Source organism: Alosa alosa, chromosome 21 (assembly GCF_017589495.1).
Source record: "Alosa alosa isolate M-15738 ecotype Scorff River chromosome 21, AALO_Geno_1.1, whole genome shotgun sequence".
Lineage (NCBI taxonomy): Eukaryota > Metazoa > Chordata > Actinopteri > Clupeiformes > Clupeidae > Alosa > Alosa alosa.
The window spans coordinates 13,940,867-13,959,223 of NC_063209.1; the positions used below are offsets into that span (position 1 = coordinate 13,940,867).

The 18,357-nt window shown below is 43.0% G+C and overlaps 2 protein-coding genes across 3 annotated transcripts; one reads left to right on the forward strand and one right to left on the reverse strand.

The window, feature by feature from the left end:
* Nucleotides 1–5,105: 5,105 nt before the first annotated feature.
* got2b (glutamic-oxaloacetic transaminase 2b, mitochondrial) lies at nt 5,106–12,861 on the reverse strand. The gene is made up of 10 exons (XM_048232044.1): nt 12,706–12,861; nt 10,530–10,686; nt 9,457–9,585; nt 9,064–9,123; nt 8,658–8,819; nt 8,010–8,114; nt 7,337–7,487; nt 6,996–7,161; nt 6,215–6,365; nt 5,106–6,104 (listed from the first exon to the last, which is right to left on the reverse strand). Exons 1-10 carry the CDS (start codon nt 12,786–12,788, stop codon nt 5,982–5,984), a joined length of 1,287 nt encoding a protein of 428 aa, XP_048088001.1. The 5' UTR covers nt 12,789–12,861; the 3' UTR covers nt 5,106–5,981.
* Nucleotides 12,862–15,911: 3,050 nt separating this feature from the next.
* On the forward strand, nt 15,912–18,109 carry LOC125286629 (arylamine N-acetyltransferase, pineal gland isozyme NAT-10-like). 2 transcript variants are annotated; one of them, XM_048231838.1, is made up of 2 exons: nt 15,912–15,945; nt 16,983–18,109. In XM_048231838.1, the coding sequence occupies exon 2, from the start codon at nt 16,990–16,992 to the stop codon at nt 17,860–17,862; it is 873 nt and encodes a 290-aa protein (XP_048087795.1). In that variant the 5' UTR covers nt 15,912–15,945; nt 16,983–16,989; the 3' UTR covers nt 17,863–18,109. The 2 variants fall into 2 exon arrangements, with proteins under 2 accessions (XP_048087795.1, XP_048087796.1); XM_048231839.1 differs by lacking the exon at nt 15,912–15,945 and adding an exon at nt 16,434–16,465.
* Nucleotides 18,110–18,357: the final 248 nt, after the last annotated feature.

Genomic DNA, 18,357 nt, shown 5'->3' on the forward strand with positions numbered 1-18,357 from the left:
CGGTAGTGTCAAACCAACTGGACATCGTTCAATCTTGCAGCACTACACAGATCTGGCTGAACGTGAAGGCATGTTTTTTAGATTCAGCCAGATCTGCTGGCAGATCCAGTGCTGCAAGATCGAACGCTCCATTCATTTGGCTTAACGGAACACGAATTTAGGCAATTTTCTTCCTTCAGATACAGGTCTTGTTATAATCTCCTGTACACTTTCAAAAGTTTATAACACTTTTAGTTTGTCTGTAGAGACCCTCACCACACTACCAAGTGTAATCATATTTTGAGCACTGCCAGTGGTTTAAAATAGTGTTTGTTTTTTCAACATGCTTGCTGCCCCCTTAACTTTCACTGTAGCCTATGCTGCTGTCTGTGTTGCAGTCTTGCTCAAAACTCCACCAATTAACACAATTTTGCTACCACACTACCATAAATATACCCTAGGTTGTTTGTGCTCTTGAGTTACACTTTAATACATTTCCTGTGTTTTTAGAGGGTGCAGGTAAGTTTTCTCTTTACAAGTGTATCACCGCTATTGTTTCTCTTTTACCCATAGATGGTCCAGGAGGTTCTGGAGAAGAGTTCAGGAGGAGAGGAAACAATGGAGGAGTGTAAGAGATTGAGCACCTTGACACACTGCACAAGACGGCATCATATCCTGGTCAGCCACATTGTTGAAATGCATGGGTATGTTTTGTTTTGTAATGTGAAAAACAAAGTAGAAGCATTATTGTGCACATATAGCCTCTCACACAACTTGCCTGCAGCGTGACAAGAAAAACCTAAATTTGGTAGTAGAATTGTTGTGTAAAAACAATTTTGAACTGATGTTTGTCCTTCTTTACACTTCTCTCATCTTCTTAAAGGAACTCTGGATCTCATTCATAGTCAGCATTGGGTCCTTGGTTACCTGTCTGACCAAGGCCCCTTTGTCCCAGGATTACTCAGTTTGGCTTGCATTTTTTGGAGAGTTGGAGGATTTTGTGTAGATGTTGATGAAGATGATATGTTTGTTATATCTCTGTCAGTCGCCTGAATATTTTTAAATGTTTTTTTTAAATGCCCAAGCTATTGTTGTTTTTTTTTTTCTCAACGTCCAGGTTTAATTTACACTGAATAAATGCTGTTAAATGAAATACTGACTCTCTAATTGTGTATATACACCACATCCTTTAAAATGTATAGTAATAGACTTATTTAAAACATGCATAACTGCTCAAAATAAGTGAGGCAACTATATTACACGGATTTTATCATGATATTAACCAGAAAAAAATCAGGGAAATTTCCTTGATTTATTTTGAATATGCTTAATTGCATTGAGATATTTTACACAATTTGTTTTGTATACATGAATAATTTAAGTAAATTTCCATGATTTGTTAAAATCTATATTCTTAAAAATAATAGGGTTATATTTTTCCCTAATATTTTCACGTGTAATAAGTTGCCTCATTTTTTTCATGCATTCCTACTGTGTCATTTTTTACAGTGTACAGGGGGTAAAAGTCGCGAGAAGTTTGCTATTTACAATAGCAGAGTAACATATAAATACATCGGGACTCTAGAGGGAGCTCTAAACTCTCCAAAAATAGCCTACCTGCATAGTATACCTTTAAGTACAGAACTTGAGGTAGTAGTTAGGCCTACTTTCCACCATTGTGAGCTGAGAATTACAGAGATCCCAATGGGATTCAGTTAAAAATGTTCTTTTGATGTCGGAAACATTTTTTTATTATTATTTTGTGTTCCCTCATGATAAGCTTTGCAGTAGGGGTGACTTGTATGGAGCTAAATTTGTCTCAATAATATTTGTATATGCGCAGAGGGGATCCACAAATATTTCTTGATTTGCATGTGTGTTTTGATATCTACAAATAAAAAATCATATTTGTAACTTCATTATATTGATTTTTACAAATATAGATGTGCATTTGTAAATAAAGTGCCATTTGTAAAACCGAAAATTTGTGAAATGTGATTCTGCATTTGTGGATCACCAGCACACGATTCTTAAGCTTTCCAAAGTTACTTGTTTTTGAGACGTTCTTCACATGAAAGTCACACAAATCCACACGTAAAAGGCCTACTTTAATTCACCGGCACACAGAAATCGCATATTTGTAACTTGTAATCCAGTAGATGGCGACATCCACAAATATTTCTTTTGACTTGCATTTTAAGTTTTCGTTTTGACATCCACAAGTCATATTTGTAACTTGTAAATTGGTTTTCACAATTGTACATGTGTATTTGTAAATGAAATGGCATTTGTAAAACTGAAAAAAGATAATTGCCTTTGTGAAAATCTAATTTTGCATTTGTGGATCACCAGCACACAGTTTTCGCTTTTACTAACCATGTGACTTTATTTGTGGATCAGCATTTGTGGATCATGCTATTTTTAAGACAAACTTTTTTGCAGAGAGAATAGCCACCCAGATCCAGTGAAATATTGTAGTGAGGACAAGTTTTGGCAGCCTGTGTAGTCTGACACTTCCTGAGACTGGCCTGCTTAAACACAGTGCATAAGATAGGCTATCAATCACTAATAAGGTCGAGATTTCACTCAAGCGTCTGATGTTCATAACTCTGTTCTAGAATCTTTGGTTTTAACACTTAACCTGTTGAGGAGTACGGTCACAAATATGTGATTAGAATGTTTGCAATCCGAAAGTTCCATATTATGATGCGACAATTACCCTCAGAGATTTTCCCCATAGACTGTATAAAGAACACTGAAACTATATAGATTGTTTGCGTAGAGTTCTAGAAGGAACAAGGAAAATAATTCACTCCTCAACAGGTTAAAGCCTCGGTTGCTAGGTAACTATAAACAAACTCAAAGATCGTAATTCTTGATTTCGCTTGCAAACTGACGGTTTTATGCGTTTACTAAACAAAGATAATGGAAATGAAACACCACTTTTTCATCAAAAAGCTTGTTGTAAAAGGCATAACTTGTTAGATTTAAGAACAAGGTTCGCTAGCTCTGTGTGTTAATAGCAAAGAATCTTTGGTTATGAGTCCCATAGAACAACACTGCCATCTACTGGATTAGAAAGTGTCAGCAGGCTACTTGTGGATCTGGGTGGCTTCTCTGCCGCAAAGTTTGCCTCAAAAATACGTGATCCACAATGCGAAATGCGAAAACGAAAACTGTGTCTGCTGGTGATCCACAAATGCAAAATTACAATGACCAGAATAAATCCTTTATGAATGAAGGTAGTGAAAATGCCCTAAAAACAGCTTATGGTTAAAATATACATAGATTTAAAAAGTAGAATCGATGCAAATCATGCAAATATACTTTAAAAACAATTATTTAATAAATATTTCAGGAAAATATAAGTTAATAAAATTATATTTCAGTAGGCTATTCAATGTCATTATCCTTAAAACCCAGAGTCCCCCTCATACCAGGATGGTTCGACCCAACCTGTCACATGCCACCCGTCATCACCTGTCAATCACTGTCAAAACTCAAACGATGGATAGATAGATAGATAGATAGATAGATAGATAGATAGATAGATACTTTATTGATCCCCAGGGGAAATTCAAGGTCTCAGCAGCATACATACAACACAAACACATTCTTTAACAGCAGAAAGAGTAATTAAAGTATATAATATAAAAACACAACTAAGCAGTAAGGACAGTAGAAGATAAAGAATATGCTAAATATTATACTAAAACAATATAAATTATACTAAAATAAAATTATACTAACACTTAATCTAAATCAAGTCGTGGTTGAAGTTTATGGATGGAGTCGTGGTTGAAGTTTATGGATGGAGTCGTGGTTCCAAAGTTTAATAAATTAGACACGGATGTCACAGTGCTCTGTTTTAAGTCTTTTTTTCTCAACTAAAAATGCTTTGCGCTAGTTAGGGGGTACTTGGCTGAAAACTTATTTCACAGGGGGTACATCACTGAAAAAAGGTTGAGAACCACTGCCATAGAAAATCTATGGGGTATTGTGAAGAGGAAGATGCGATACGCCATACCCAACAATGCAGAAGAGCTGAAGGCCACTATAGAGCAACCTGGGTTCTCATAACACCTGAGCAGTGCCACAGACTGACCGATGCCACGCCGCATTGTTGCAGTAATTCAGGCAAAAGGATTGAGTGCTGTACATGCTCATACTTTTCATGTTCACACTTTTCAGTTGGCAAAAAAACTTTTTTTGTATTTGCCTAATTTTCTAATTTTCTGAGATACTGAATTTGGGATTTTCATTAGTTGTCAGTTATAATCATCAAAATTAAAAGAAATAAACATTTGAAATACATCTGTGTGTAATGAATTAATATAATATAGGCAACAAGTTTCACTTTTTGAATGGAATTACTGACATAAATCAACTTTTTAATGATATTCTAATTATATGACCAGCACCTGTACACACTATTTCTACCTACCTGTTCTCTGTTTCTACACACATCCCTGACATCTGATAATTCTGCAAACCTACTCGGTTCCACCGTCAGAGAACCGGTTCCGTTCCCGTTAGTGAACCAACTTGTTTGAACCGTTCGACTCCGAGCATTTCAACCAATAGTCCTAAACGGTACGGAACGTGGCACCGTGCTTCGGACCCCCCCCCCCTTTTCTGTAGATATCAACTGGTACCATGCGTAAACAAGTCAGCACTACACTGCAGATTAACAAGCATTTCAGTATCTCATTAACTTTCGTTATGCATGCAACACATTATTGATGACGGACCCTTGGTTCGGTTCAAAACTGGTGGAAATGTGGTCTGGTTCACTAGATAGCACGAAAGATCAAAGAATTCTGAACGGAATCGGTTCAAGAATTGCGTTCTCTGTAGGTAAAAAAACATTCGTTGAGTGCTCTACTGCATGTGTGTGTGTTCCAGTTTGAAAGACAACCCTGAGGGGTTCTACACCTGAGTACGTGGTTTACAAACCCTTTGAAGTTCACTCAGAGTAAGCTTCAGTGACAAACCTGGCCTCTTAAAATACCTCCCTAGTAAATATCATTTTCAGTTTGCATGCTCCCGAGTGTCTGTGTGTTTCAGAGTGCATGAGGACAATCCACTGGTTATGTAAAAGGGATGAAAACTACCAGACACAACAGTACCAGAGCGCAGTTTATTGACAACTGATGAGTACAAACAGTTATGAGTGTGTGTGTTTTTTCACACATGTTCACAAAAACATACAAGCACTTTGTTTGAAACCGTTAACCTCATCATACACGTACGTGTGTGTGTGTGTAGCATGACTGAGGTGTACCCTGCCTTTGTAATGCCAGCTGAGCCACAGAAAGAGGAGATAAAACCACATCATCTAAGTGCCAAAGGTAAAGTGCGGTACAGTAAACCAGAGAAACGCGGGACAGCAGCCCCAGGGAACCAGGCACCGTCAACAGCAGACCCTTAAACCACTTCTCAGCACATACACTCTGCTCTGAGAGTGTGTGTGTCGTACAGGTAGAGGTGTGGCAGGAGCATCATTAGTGTGTGTGTGTGTGTGTGTGTGTGTGTGTGTGTGTGTGGTACAGGTGTGACAGGAGCATCATTAGTGTGTGTGTGTGTGTGTGTGTGTGTGTGTGTGTGTGTGTGTGTGTGTACATTCCTTGGACTACAAACAGATAGGATGTAGCGTGACCCTTTGTAAGAGCAGGAAATGACTGTCAGTATGAAAATCTCAAAGTAGCATGAGGGTCAAATTACAGAATCACATGATTACACATAATCCCATCACACACACAAACACTCAAAACAAGAGCTGTACAGAAACAGATGAGTTTAAAAGGATGTTATTTTTCTGCTTAAGAGATTGCAACTGGTTGTATGACAGAACATTTCATGAGGTCACACAATGAGCATCTCTTCCAGGTCAAAGGGGAACCAGCAGCCAATCAGACGGCTGCTGTATGCAGGATTGAAAACAGAAACAGGAAATGATGTGTGTGGCTCTGACTGGACTTCCCCTCCCAGCATGCATTGCTCTACTTTGTGACTTGGTGGATGCCATGTGCCAGGTATTCCACGTTCCCAGACGTCACACCAGCAACCGAGATGCGTCCGTCTTTGGTCATGTACACAGAGAATTCCTTGGTCAGGCGCTCCACCTGAAACACACACACACACACAAGATTAATTTTAGGTCATTACAGGAGATAACTCCAACCTTTTCATTACACTTAAGTTGGCTCTGCATGTGATTGCGTGTGTGTGTTACCTGTTCAGGTTTAAGTCCAGTGAAGCAGAACATGCCAATTTGGTCAATGACGTGCTGCCAGTTGTGTGTGGACCCCTCCTTCTTCAGGTTGGTCACCAGCATTTCCCTCATCCTAATGATGCGGTCAGCCATACCCTTCACCTCGTCCAGCCTATACACACACACACCCGTGCACGCACGCACGCACACACACACACAAGGTTATTCACCTGACAGGCCTGAGGAGCTATATACGGTTGATGGTATTTCTGAGTTGTAAGTGAGGACAAGTTGCCTGCCTGGGCACATGCGTGTTTACCAGAGTGCTCTTAGCTCGGGTGTGTTGAGGATGGTGGTGGAAGTAGTGTGTGTGTGTTTACTAGAGTGCTCTTAGATTGGGTGTGTTGAGGATGGTGGTGTTGGTGTGTGTGTGTGTGTGTGTGTGTGTGTGTGTGTGTGTTTACCAAAGTGCTCTTAGATCGGGTGTGTTGAGGATGGTGGTGTTGGTGTGTGTGTGTGTGTGTGTGTGTGTGTGTGTGTGTTTACCAAAGTGCTCTTGGATCGGGTGTGTTGAGGATGGTGGAAGTGATGAGAGTGTGCATGCGTGTTTGTGAACGTGTTTGCGCGTGTTCGCATGCGTGCGCGTGTGTGTGAGCGCGCACCAGAGTCTCAGGTGTGTGGAGGCGATGCGTGTGTGTGTGTGTGTTTACCAAAGTGCACGTAGCTCAGGTGTGTGGAGGCGATGTGTGTGTTTTTTTGAGTGTGTGTTTTTACTAGAGTGTGTGTGTGTGTGTGTGTTTACCAGAGTGAGCGTAGCTCAGGTGTGTGGAGGATGGTGGAGGCGATGCGTGCTCCGTTCATTGGCGGGTTGGAGTAAATGGGACGAATCAGAATCTTCAGCTGAGACTCCACCCTCTTAGCCTCCTCTGCGTCCGCACACACCACTGTGAACCCTCCCACACGCTCACCTAACACACACACACACACACAGTCTCAAACATGTAAATAAATGTGCACTCTGCCAGCAATGAAACACACACATGCACAATGAGTCTCAAACATATAAATGAATGTGCTCACCTCCAGCAATTAAACACTTTCAGCCACACAGACAAAGAGACACAGACACACTGACATACTGACCGTAGAGGCCCATGTTCTTGGCAAAGGACTGGGAGAGGAGGACGTTGTGGCCCTGTTCGATGAAGTACCTCACGGCCCAGGCGTCGCGGTCGATGTCCCCGCTGGCGAAACCCTGATAGGCCATATCAAAGAACACCAGCAGCTTCCTCTTCTGCAGGGGAATATTGATAGATAGTCAATATATTCATTTCACCTTCATTTTTAGCATTTCAGTCCTAATTTAACTTTACACACACAACTCAAACAGCGGTTAATTCACCTAATGAATCCGCCAGAACACCTGCAGAGAACTTAAGTTCTTCCTTCGGTGCCACACAAACTCTGTGGGGGGTTCCTGACACATGCTAATTCAACCAGTTTAAAGTTTGTGTCTCAAACTATCTGGAGATACTGTATGAGTGGACACGTTCTGGACAGCGATTTAAGTCATTTGCATGGCTCAAACTAGCATATGTTGTGCAGAAATACATATGAAATTATTTGTTGTCCTGAATAACTCAACAATCCTCCATACACAAAGCTGCAAATGAACCTCCATATGCTCCAAACAGAGCTCTGTGATATGTTTGGCTCCAAATCTCATGTAATGCAATGCAATGCCATACATGATACAAGAATGAATACTAATCTGGACATAGGACAGATAATCTCACGACCGCACGCACACACACACCTTGATGACTTCTGACATCTCCTTCCACTGCTCCGGCCGGGGGTCGACCCCAGTGGGGTTGTGGGCGCATGCGTGCAGCATGATCACGTTGTGCTCTGGAATTTTCTGGAACAAGAACAATAACAACCACATTTAGAGATCATTCTTTCATGAAGGGCTGCTCGACTATTTCAAAAATCATTATCACGATTATTTTTATTATTACTTCCATGTGTGTTCCAACTCACTATTCTGCCGGTCATCCATCCATTCATTAATTTAATTTCATTATCTGTCCATGTTCTAGACTTTCGTTCTCTCCCTCCATCCCTTTTTTCACCTTTAATCAATTAATTCAATGACCTAACCAATCAAATGATCATGTGATACAACAACTGGCATCCAGCGAACAGCTCACTGATCTGATTATCTATGAGGACCTCCACATGCCTGTGTGATAGTGTATAGGCCTCCGGCCTCGTGGCTACGGCCGAACAACACCCGTGGGAATATCCATGACCAACCCCACTCTCACTCGTGCTATATTGCTTAATTAATCATCGGACCAATAAGCAGAATCAACAATGGCATTAACATTGATCAAATCCCATCAATTCCCTACTCGACACATTTCCTGAGTGAGAGCTGCGCTATAGGAGATGGACGTACCGAGATGTCGTCGAGGGCCCCGGTGAAGTCGAAGCCACAGGTTGTGGGGTCGTAGTAGCGGTAGGACTTGAGCTGCATGCCCGCGTCACGGAAGATGGGGGTGTGGTTCCCCCAAGACGGCTTAGGGAGATACACGTCCTTCGCCACCGTGTGGAAACGAGACTGTGGGATCACAGGCGCAAGCACAGACACAAACACAAGCACAGTCAGAGAGACATTTTATCCAAAGCAACTTACAAAAATGAGTAATAACATTCAAGCTACAGTGCAGAGGACCAGAGCATTTAATACTACATCAATCAATACTATTACCAGAGGAGGCAGCGACTGCAGAACCTGACGTGGCATAATATCTCATTATACACCATAAAGATACAGGAAGACACAACAGGAGGAAGTGACATACCAGGAAGTTGGATCCGATCCGGAGTGATCCAGTGCCTGATATGGTCTGGACTGTTATGGTCTGAGACACAAAGAAGAAAAGAACACTGCTTCACACAGGTGAAAAACACACAGTACATGACAGACAGACACAAACACACTGAACAACTGAAGTAAACAATTACTATACAGGTTTATACAGTACATCCGTGACACAAACAAACACACAAAACGCTGCTTAGTGCATATGCAATATATTCGACACACACACAGGTGTATACATCCTCAAGACACACATACAGCATAGCACACACATGTACACACGATACCACAGAAACACCGCTAAATGGATCAAAGATACCACACACTATACAAACACACAGATGGAGTACACATCACACAAACACGCACTTACCCGTTTGCTTTTGAGCACCTCGCTGTCGGATCCCAGAGCCAGTTCAGCACAGGCCTTACTGAAGTCCCCCAAACCACCGATGGGCAAGTACTCCTTATCCAGCTGTTTAGAGGCAATCAGAGCCTCTGCCTACAAACACACACACACACACTTCTGGTCATATTTACATCGGAAACCTATGTTGTGCCGGGCTCTGCATACCGAGCTGTTTGTAAGTGATGAGCGGCTCTGCCTTGACACATAGGCCTCCTCCACCACCTTCACATTTATACACACAAGGGTTAAACAGACCTAACACTCATACCATGGAACACGGCCTGGTACAGCAACGCGAGTGTGATATTTACTGAAACAACTGCATGAGATGGAGAGAGAGCAGAGGAGAGTGAGAGAGAGTAAAGGAAGAGAAGGAGGGAGCGAGAGTAAAGGAAGAGAAGGAGGGAGCGAGAGTAAAGGAAGAGAAGGAGGGAGCGAGCGTGTTAGAGAGAGGAGCTCTGGCCAGGGTAAGGCAGCAGAGCCATGTGTGTGCAGTTTAGCCATAAATAATAATAAAAAAAACATATGTTAATAGTTAAGCATGACTCAAAAACACATGCTAACACAGCCCAAATCGCCAATGTTTCCACCCCCACACAAACACACACACACACACACACACACACTCTTGCGCCTCGCCTCCTACCCACCCCTCTGATCCTCCCGTCCCATGCAGCCAATCCTAGAAGGACAAACACACACACACACACACACCTCTTCTGCAATGGGCTTTCGACCTTTCTGCCCTGTAGCTTTTTGACCATGTATGCGTCTCTCGCTCACCAAAACCAGCAAATGCCAGTATCAGCAATCTCAGGCAACACTGACATTCTACAGAAACAGGAAGAGATCATTACCTACCACTAGTAAAACGACTATATGCATGGGCTATGTGCTTTAAAAATCTCTTAGGTTCTCAGTTCTTGGTCTCAAACACAAAGAGGTCAAAAGACACAGGCGGCCCTGTGATGTGTGCCTGTTGCTCTGCATACTGGACTGTGTGTGTGCGTGCGTCTTTGCCAAATGCGTCTGAGTACCTTGCGGACACAGCTGAGCACGAAGGGTTTTCCGTTGTCGTCACGGTATGCCCCCACACCCAGGTTCATCTTCTTGGGGTTGGTGTCGCGCTTGAACGCCTCTGTCACCCCGAGAATGGGATCTGGGGGTCCCATCTGCACCTCGGTCCACCAGGAGCTGGCGCGCACACACACACACACACACGAGGTAAAGACAAGCAAAATAACCCAGACAAGCAATCTAATGCTGCATAACAGGTCTATATTGACAGAAGTTAAAACATTTCAGAACTCTGGCAAATTAACTCTCTTTCATCAGATGAAAATGCATGTTTTGAGCAGTGCCATCTATTCTGACATTTCGGTGCGTGAACTAAGCGTGATCTGCTGGGCTTTAAGGGGTTTTTATACAACTTTATATAAACAGACCAGGCTTCTAATTGAGACCTGCCTTTATTTGTCAAACCTGTACAAAAACAGGCTGGTGAAAGGAGCCTGCGTCTAATTTGGATTTAGAGTTTTTACGGTATATGTACAATGTGATGTGCAAGCATTTGAGCATGCATAAATTATAATAATGTGTGTTTTGTGTGTAGGCTACACTTTTAGGATGTGTCTGCAGGGGTGTGTATGTATAGCGAGGTGCATCTGTGTGAGGTCAGGGAAGAGCCACTGAAGAAAAGGTCACTTCTGGGGTTGAGTTACATGCACCGCAGCCGCGCGTGCGTGGACACAACTCGAACCCGTGCACTGGGTATCCTACCTACACACAGTTGACACTCAGCTGTTTCTGCTCGCCCATGTAGCACTGGGTTAGTTGAGAGTTAACAAGATATTGGTTCACAGTGCCCAAGTCCAACTGAAGCAAATCATCATGGTATCTCTTTGATCAGCCGTTTTTTTTTTCCTTTATCAGTGCAAAGTCCACTATGTAGTCCGATAAGGACATCTGCGGTAGTCACGGCGGTGGAGTATGTAGGATCTTTATCGGATCTCTCAAGTGTCTTGTCTTAATAGGATAAGATTAGTGCTGAAACGCAACTATAAGAAGTCGTCTAAGCTAATCAAACCACTGCTAGCTCTTAAATCTCGCACATTTTACTTATTCATGCGGCCCCTAGTTTTAGAGACGTGACTGAACACACCTCGTGAATGGCCTGCGTGTGGGTTGCTATGCATCTTCATGGCGTCAGAGAATGGAAGCTCGATTTACGCTAGGCCTGCCTGCGCGTGCGATGGGAGATACGGGATGCTTCAAAAACTTTCTGTGTAGTGTGTACATCACTAGAGCTACAGTAATCAATATCAGTCGTGTTCAAATAACACTGATCGAAATTATAAGCGCAGGCTGTTTGTCCTCTAGGATCCTCTCAAAAGGACACGAGCATCAGTCATTACGCTACAGTGAGAAGCGGAAAACATCTCACCAATCGGTGACTAGAGGGCAACACACATTAGCCAATCATATCTTAGATAAGCACACGTACGGTGTCCTCTACGGATCAAAAATTAGAACACGTTCTGACCCGCAACGCCGAAACCACAGCATTCCTAAACCAATAATGCATTTAGGCCTACATTGGCGAACAAGAAAGGGCGCTTTACAAAAGAGGGATATTGGTTATTGTCTGTAGCCATTTACAAAACGGCCCCTGTGTCTAGAGCAGCTCTCAAGTTGCACATCCTTCTCAATTTCAGACCAAAAAAATGGCCCGAATAGTGATTCCCAGCTCGTTTAAGATTGGCAACTTAACGTTTGTAGGCCTAAGGGCGCACGGTTCACTTAACACAATAATGAAAAACATCATCATAAAGTCTTGTGATCATGAAGACGATTACACCTCACGGTCACCACAGCCACATCGCAATCATTCAATGATAACTTCCGCGCACTGAGAGTGGGCTCCAGCATCTTCCACATGTCAACCATAGATTACAATGTCACGTTCTACTTAAAGATCAGTAATGCCAACACAATGAGCAAGTGAGTCACGAGCAGCTGGAGCATTTAGTAGCGTGCCTGTAGCCTCCTCGAGCTACACGGCAAGGTCAACGGCGCCGCCAACCCTTCATTCGGTAACGTTAAAGCCGACCGTGAGAGATCTGTTACAGGACCTCAGACGCACCGTGAAACACGCCATGTTCTTGAAAGCAACGATATGAGTGAGGAAGTGAGCAAACACAACATTAAGGTTACCTTGCCCGAGAGGGGAAGACCCCCAGGGACGGGGAGAAAGCTCCGACGGCGGAGACAAGCTTGCTGGTCTTCAACAGCGCCATGGCTACGGTCAGCTGCGGATAGGGTCCTGCTGGCGCGTCCGAGGGAAAGGAAAGAAGCGGTGGGCGTGCTGCAACGCTATTAAAAGCTGGCAGCAGTCTGATACGACTGGCAGCTCCACAGAGACACCTACAGGCTATAGGCCTATCCTACCCAAGTACACCTCGTCATCCTACCTGTTAAATTATGATATCAAAATTAAATCATTTTATTTTATATTATATAGGCTATATGTAATTTAATTTAGTGTAGACCAAGGTCTGAAATATCAGACAACACAAATGTAATTCCAATTGAGAAATTAGAACATTACATGTAGGCTAACAGGAGACCTGTGTTTCAGCCCATGTGATGGATGTTGGTTCTGTGAACTAGCAGCAATGTCTTTTTTGTCATTTCCTTATTGTAGCCAGGCTACATCTCAGCATGATCATGTCTGAAACAAAGAATCAAGATGCACACACAGAAGAGTGTTGATAACCATGATAGGCTAATGTCTTTAGAAATCCATCTTCTTTTAGCCTGAAGAGCCATTACATTGGCTGCCGCTGGGTGCGTCTAGATTTCTAGGCTAATCTTCTTTCTGTCACTTGCTTCAATTCAAAATTCACTCATCAAATGTGCTACGAATGGCAGCTAGGTGGCAGAGTTGCACTTCAAAAATGCTAACTGTAGTTTGACTTGGACAGCAGCAGCAGGAGTTCCAACCAGGGATGGGCAAAAATACATCAAAATATATTTTAAATAAAATATCAAATATCCTAATTTCAAGTGTATCAAAATAGCCTAAACTACAAAATACAGTCGCCACACCATGTGTCAAAATAAAATACTGTATTTCTATATTTTGAAAACTAAAAATTCTCTTTAAAGGAAGCATGAAATCACTTTGCAAACCTTCCATATATGTCTGTTTAGTCTACTCCTTCATCAGTACACTGACTCTGTTGATTAAAGGAACCGTATGTAAGAAATGTATTTCCAATAATCATAAAATGGCCCTGATATGTCACTAGACAAATCATGTTCATTTCAAATACTTATATCACTGACAACAGTAGTCCGGCCAAGATATTGTCATTTAAAAAGTGAAGTTGCAGCCCTCAACTGATGTTGATGTTGTCATGTTGTGTTTTGGCCACCCTCCACCTATCTACTAATCACAAAGTCTGTAGTGTTCCGCATCCAGGGTGCCAGTTCTGCTAGTCAGGGGGGAGGGGGAGGGGATACACTGCTCTACAGTAATTTGAAAGTGATTGCCATACCAGTTTTGGCCACAATCTTACATACGGTTCCTTTAAGTGGACAGTGTTTCAGAGCAACAGCTTGTCTCTGCCTATGAGCTCCCAGTCTTTCTCTACATCTCATAGCATAAATACTGTATCAGAGAGGCACTCAAAAAGTCACAGCTGAACTTGTCAAATGCTAAGACAAGTTCCTGACATTATCAATGCATGCCCAGATTGCTTGATATTGCACTGAACACTGTTGATCAGGAAGGATCACCCTTATTTTTTTTTTTTAACTGGGTACTGTGTAAGCGCTAAATGGTGTTATATTGATGCCAAGGGGGATAAATATGTTATGTTAAATATTTATGGTACCAAAAATATTTGGTAGTATTTTTAAACTACAAAAATACAAACCTACGAAGTATTTTGATACAAAATACGATGCCATTTTCTTCAACCCAATACAATACACATTTCATAATACTATTTTTTTTAATAATGTATTTTAAATGCCCATCCTGGTTCTCCTCAGAAGTGGGGAGAGGCATAAGTCTTCTGAACGCTGTAGATTAAAACCATTACCAAGAACACAACACACACACTTGTGTGTGTGTTAGTGTATGTGTGTGTGTGTAAAAGAAAGACTCTCTTGCTCTCTCTCTAGGCTATGTATGTGTGTGTGTGTGTGTGTGAAACATTAAGACAACGGCGCAATGATCTGAATTACATGAGTCATTTTGAATCATGTGATACTTCACTTTGAATAGTTCCTTATTCAAACTTTTCCAAGGTTTGTGCTGATGAGTCATAAAACCAAGCTAAAAATGTGGTGCTTCCCTCTAGTAATCAAGTCCCCTACCACTGAGAATAAGAAGAGTTTTCAAGTGACATCTATAGCCAACAACCACGTTGACATTGAGGAATACACAGACACTGTGACATCCTACATCACCAAATGTGTTACAGAAATAAAACACATCACCACTCGGGCCTAACAGAAGCAATGGCTGACAGGAGACGTCCACAGACTGCTGAGGGCCAGAGACAAAGCCTTCAGAGCTGGAGATGTAGCTGGCCTAAGAACAGCGAGGGGTAACCTGTCCCAGGGCATCAGGAAGGCAAAAAAGGATTACACAGACAAAATAACAACACACTTCAAAGACAGCAGAGACGCAGAGCCTGTGGCAGGGCATACAGGCCATCACTGACTAAAGCCTGTGCCACGGAGCTGTGAGAACAACACCTCTCTGCTAAATGACCTGAACAGTTTTTTCGCCCATTTTGAAGCACAAAATGACACTCACCCACAGAAAACCCCACCTCCCCCCTACGACCAACCCCTGTACCTGTCCTCTGCCAGCGTGAAGAGGACAGCCACCATTAACCCACGCAAAGCAGCAGGCCCAGACAACATTCCAGGCCGAGTGTTGAAGGACTGTGCAGAAGAGCTGAAGGATGTTTTTACAGACATTTTCAACACCTCTCTGGAGCAAGCAGTCATCCCATTACTTTTCAAAGCTGCCACCATCATACCCGTGCCAAAGAAATCATCACCATCATGCTTCAATGACTACCGTCCTGTAGCACTCACGCCCATAATCATAAAGTGCTTCGAACAGCTAGTCATGTCACACATCAAAGCCACCCTACCCCCCACCCTGGACCCCTTCCAGTTTGCATACCGAGCCAAACGATCCATGGAGGATGCAATCTGCTCTGCCCTCCATCCAGCCCTCACCCACTTGGACAATAAAGACTCGTGAGAATGCTGTTCATAGACTTCAGTTCAGCATTCAATACCATAATACCACAACAACTCATCAGCAAACTGGACAAGCTAGAAATCAGCACCTCCCTCTGCAACTGGCTGCTGGACTTCCTGTTGCAGAGACCACAAGCAGTACGGGAACAACACCTCAAGCACTGTGTAAGAAACGAAATTTCAATTCTTTGTATGACCAGTGCATGTAAAGAAATTGACAATAAAGCCGACTTGACTTGACTTGACTTGACTTGACAAATGTTATACATGAAGAAGCTACTTTAGTTGCTGAGTGGCTGAGATTCTTCTGTTTGTGAGAGTATTTAACATGTGTTGGAAACAACTTAGCTTAAGAATTCGGATGTTGGAGGACTGAGATATGGTGACCTTCTGCCTTCTGTATAAAAATCCTTATGTGAGCAGACTCACGAGACAGATGGATCCAATTAACTATTTCTTTTGGGATGTGCATTTTCACTAATGTTATTGAAGAATGTGTACGTCACAGTCGGTTGGGATTGCTATTGCAATAGCAGCTGAATCACAAGATGATATTAAGGAACCAGTGATTCTAAATAACAGAATGAGGAACTCACCTAGAGTTGATTTAAACTGAGTTCATTTAGACTGAAACTTTCTATCAAGACCAACAGACAGACGACTTGATTCTTGTTCTTTTCTTGTGGTAAGAAGAGCTGTTTTCTGTAGTAAAATCTCCATCTATTGTACATCTATCTATGTATCTGTCTATGTACATGTATGTCTGCTTCTCTTAACGAGAATTTGTGTGTCTGTGTGGAAGTTTGAAGTTTGACTCGCGGTGTGTATTGATTGTGTTTGCTGTCAGACAATTCTGTATTTCATATTTGTTCCACATATGCTGCAATAACTTGATGGATTTTATAGTAAATATCTTGAAATGCATACAATATATTTCTAAATATATTATTACATTGTGGCAAGTGGTATAAGTTAGGGCATTGACCCGTATAAAAGTTTTTCACCTGATACAGGGAAAATAATGGCTCTGCGTTCATTCAGACACAATGAACAACTAATGGTGGACATTAGGAGAGTAAAGATGATATACAAAAAGTCCTGGGCAAACTAGCAGAGCCAGCGAGCAAGCCAGTGATGATGTATGTGTGTGTGTGTGTGTGTGTGTGTGTGTGTGTGTGTGTGTGTGTGTGCATGTGCTATAGGTGCAGAATGGACCTGCAGGAGTACTTCCAGAGGATCGGCTTCAGCGGTCCGTTTGAGAAGCCGGACCTGGCCTCTCTGCAGCTGGTGCACCGCCTGCACGTGCTGAGCATCCCCTTTGAGAACCTGAGCCTCCACAGTGGCCAGCAGAACAGCATGGAGCTGCCACTGGTCTTCAACAAGCTGGTGCATCAGCGGCGTGGGGGCTGGTGCTGCGAGAGCAACCTGCTCTTCTCCTGGGTGCTGGGGCAGCTAGGATACGCACACACCGCGCTGGGCGCCCGTGTTTACCACCCACAGCAGCAGGACTTCAGTGCCCGCGAGGGACACCTCATCAACAGGGTGGACGTGGCCGGACGCTCCTACCTTGCTGACGTCAGCTTCGGTCTGGCAGACCAGATCTGGGAGCCCCTGGAGCTGGTGTCAGGGAAGGACCAGCCCCAGCCGGCCGGAACGTTCCGCCTGAAGGAGGACGGTGGCACGTGGGTTCTGGAGAAAACGTCTCGCACGCCACTGATCCCCAACGAGGCCTTCGCCAAGTCCAGCCTCCTGGACCGCAGTCTGACCAGCCCTGTGTTCTGCTTCACCCTGGAGCCCCGACAGCCGGGGGACTTTCATGCCGCCGCCCACTTCCTCCAGACTGCCTCCGACTCGCTCTATACCAACAAATCAATCTGCTCTCTGCCCACGGCCACGGGATACAGAGCTCTGATTGGTTGGATTTACTGTGAGGTCACGTTTTGCTACCAGGAAGAGTTTGACCTGATGGAGATGCGTAAGATCACAGATGCTGAGGTCCAGGACATCCTGAGGGAGAAGTTTGGCATGCCACCAATCCACAATCTTAAACTGAAGAACAATAAAATAAATTACACCATGTAACTATTCTTCCCTTGGGCCAAAAAAAAAAGAGATACTTTTTTTACTTTTACTGTTTTGTCCCTGTCAGTTTGAGTAGTCTATGCAAACGTTTCTAGCGGCTCTCTGAAGTATGTGGATCACTTTTTTATTCATATGCCATTTGATGAAGATTGGCCTCATGGTATATGTGGTATTTTTCTAAATGCAGCATGGTGTGTGCTGACCAAATAAATAAAAAGGTCCTGTAGAAAGGCAGTGTTAGCCTGTTAATCTGACCTACAGATAACCATCTATACATATTCCTAAATATCTCCATGGTGCCCATGTAACGTGTTGTGTCCTGTGGTGTATGTATGTATGTGTCGTGTCCTGTGGAGTATGTGTGTGTATGTGTCGTGTCCTGTGGTGTATGTATGTATGTGTCGTGTCCTGTGGTGTATGTGTGTGTATGTGTCGTGTTCAGTGGTGTATGTGTCGTGTCCTGTGGTATATGTGTATGTATGTGTCGTGTTCTGT

What these genes read in the sequence shown, in the direction of transcription:
- got2b (XM_048232044.1), bottom strand. Translation starts at nt 12,788, where the DNA reads ATGGCGCTGTTGAAGACCAGCAAGCTTGTCTCCGCCGTCGGAGCTTTC. An exon ending in CAAGAACATGGGCCTCTACG is followed by an intron (nt 7,162 to 7,336) that starts GTCAGTATGTCA and finishes TGTGTGTGTTAG; the next exon opens with GTGAGCGTGTGGGAGGGTTC. An exon ending in CCTGAGCTACGCTCACTCTG is followed by an intron (nt 6,366 to 6,995) that starts GTAAACACACAC and finishes GTGTGTGTATAG; the next exon opens with GCTGGACGAGGTGAAGGGTA.
- LOC125286629 (XM_048231838.1), top strand. Translation starts at nt 16,990, where the DNA reads ATGGACCTGCAGGAGTACTTCCAGAGGATCGGCTTCAGCGGTCCGTTT.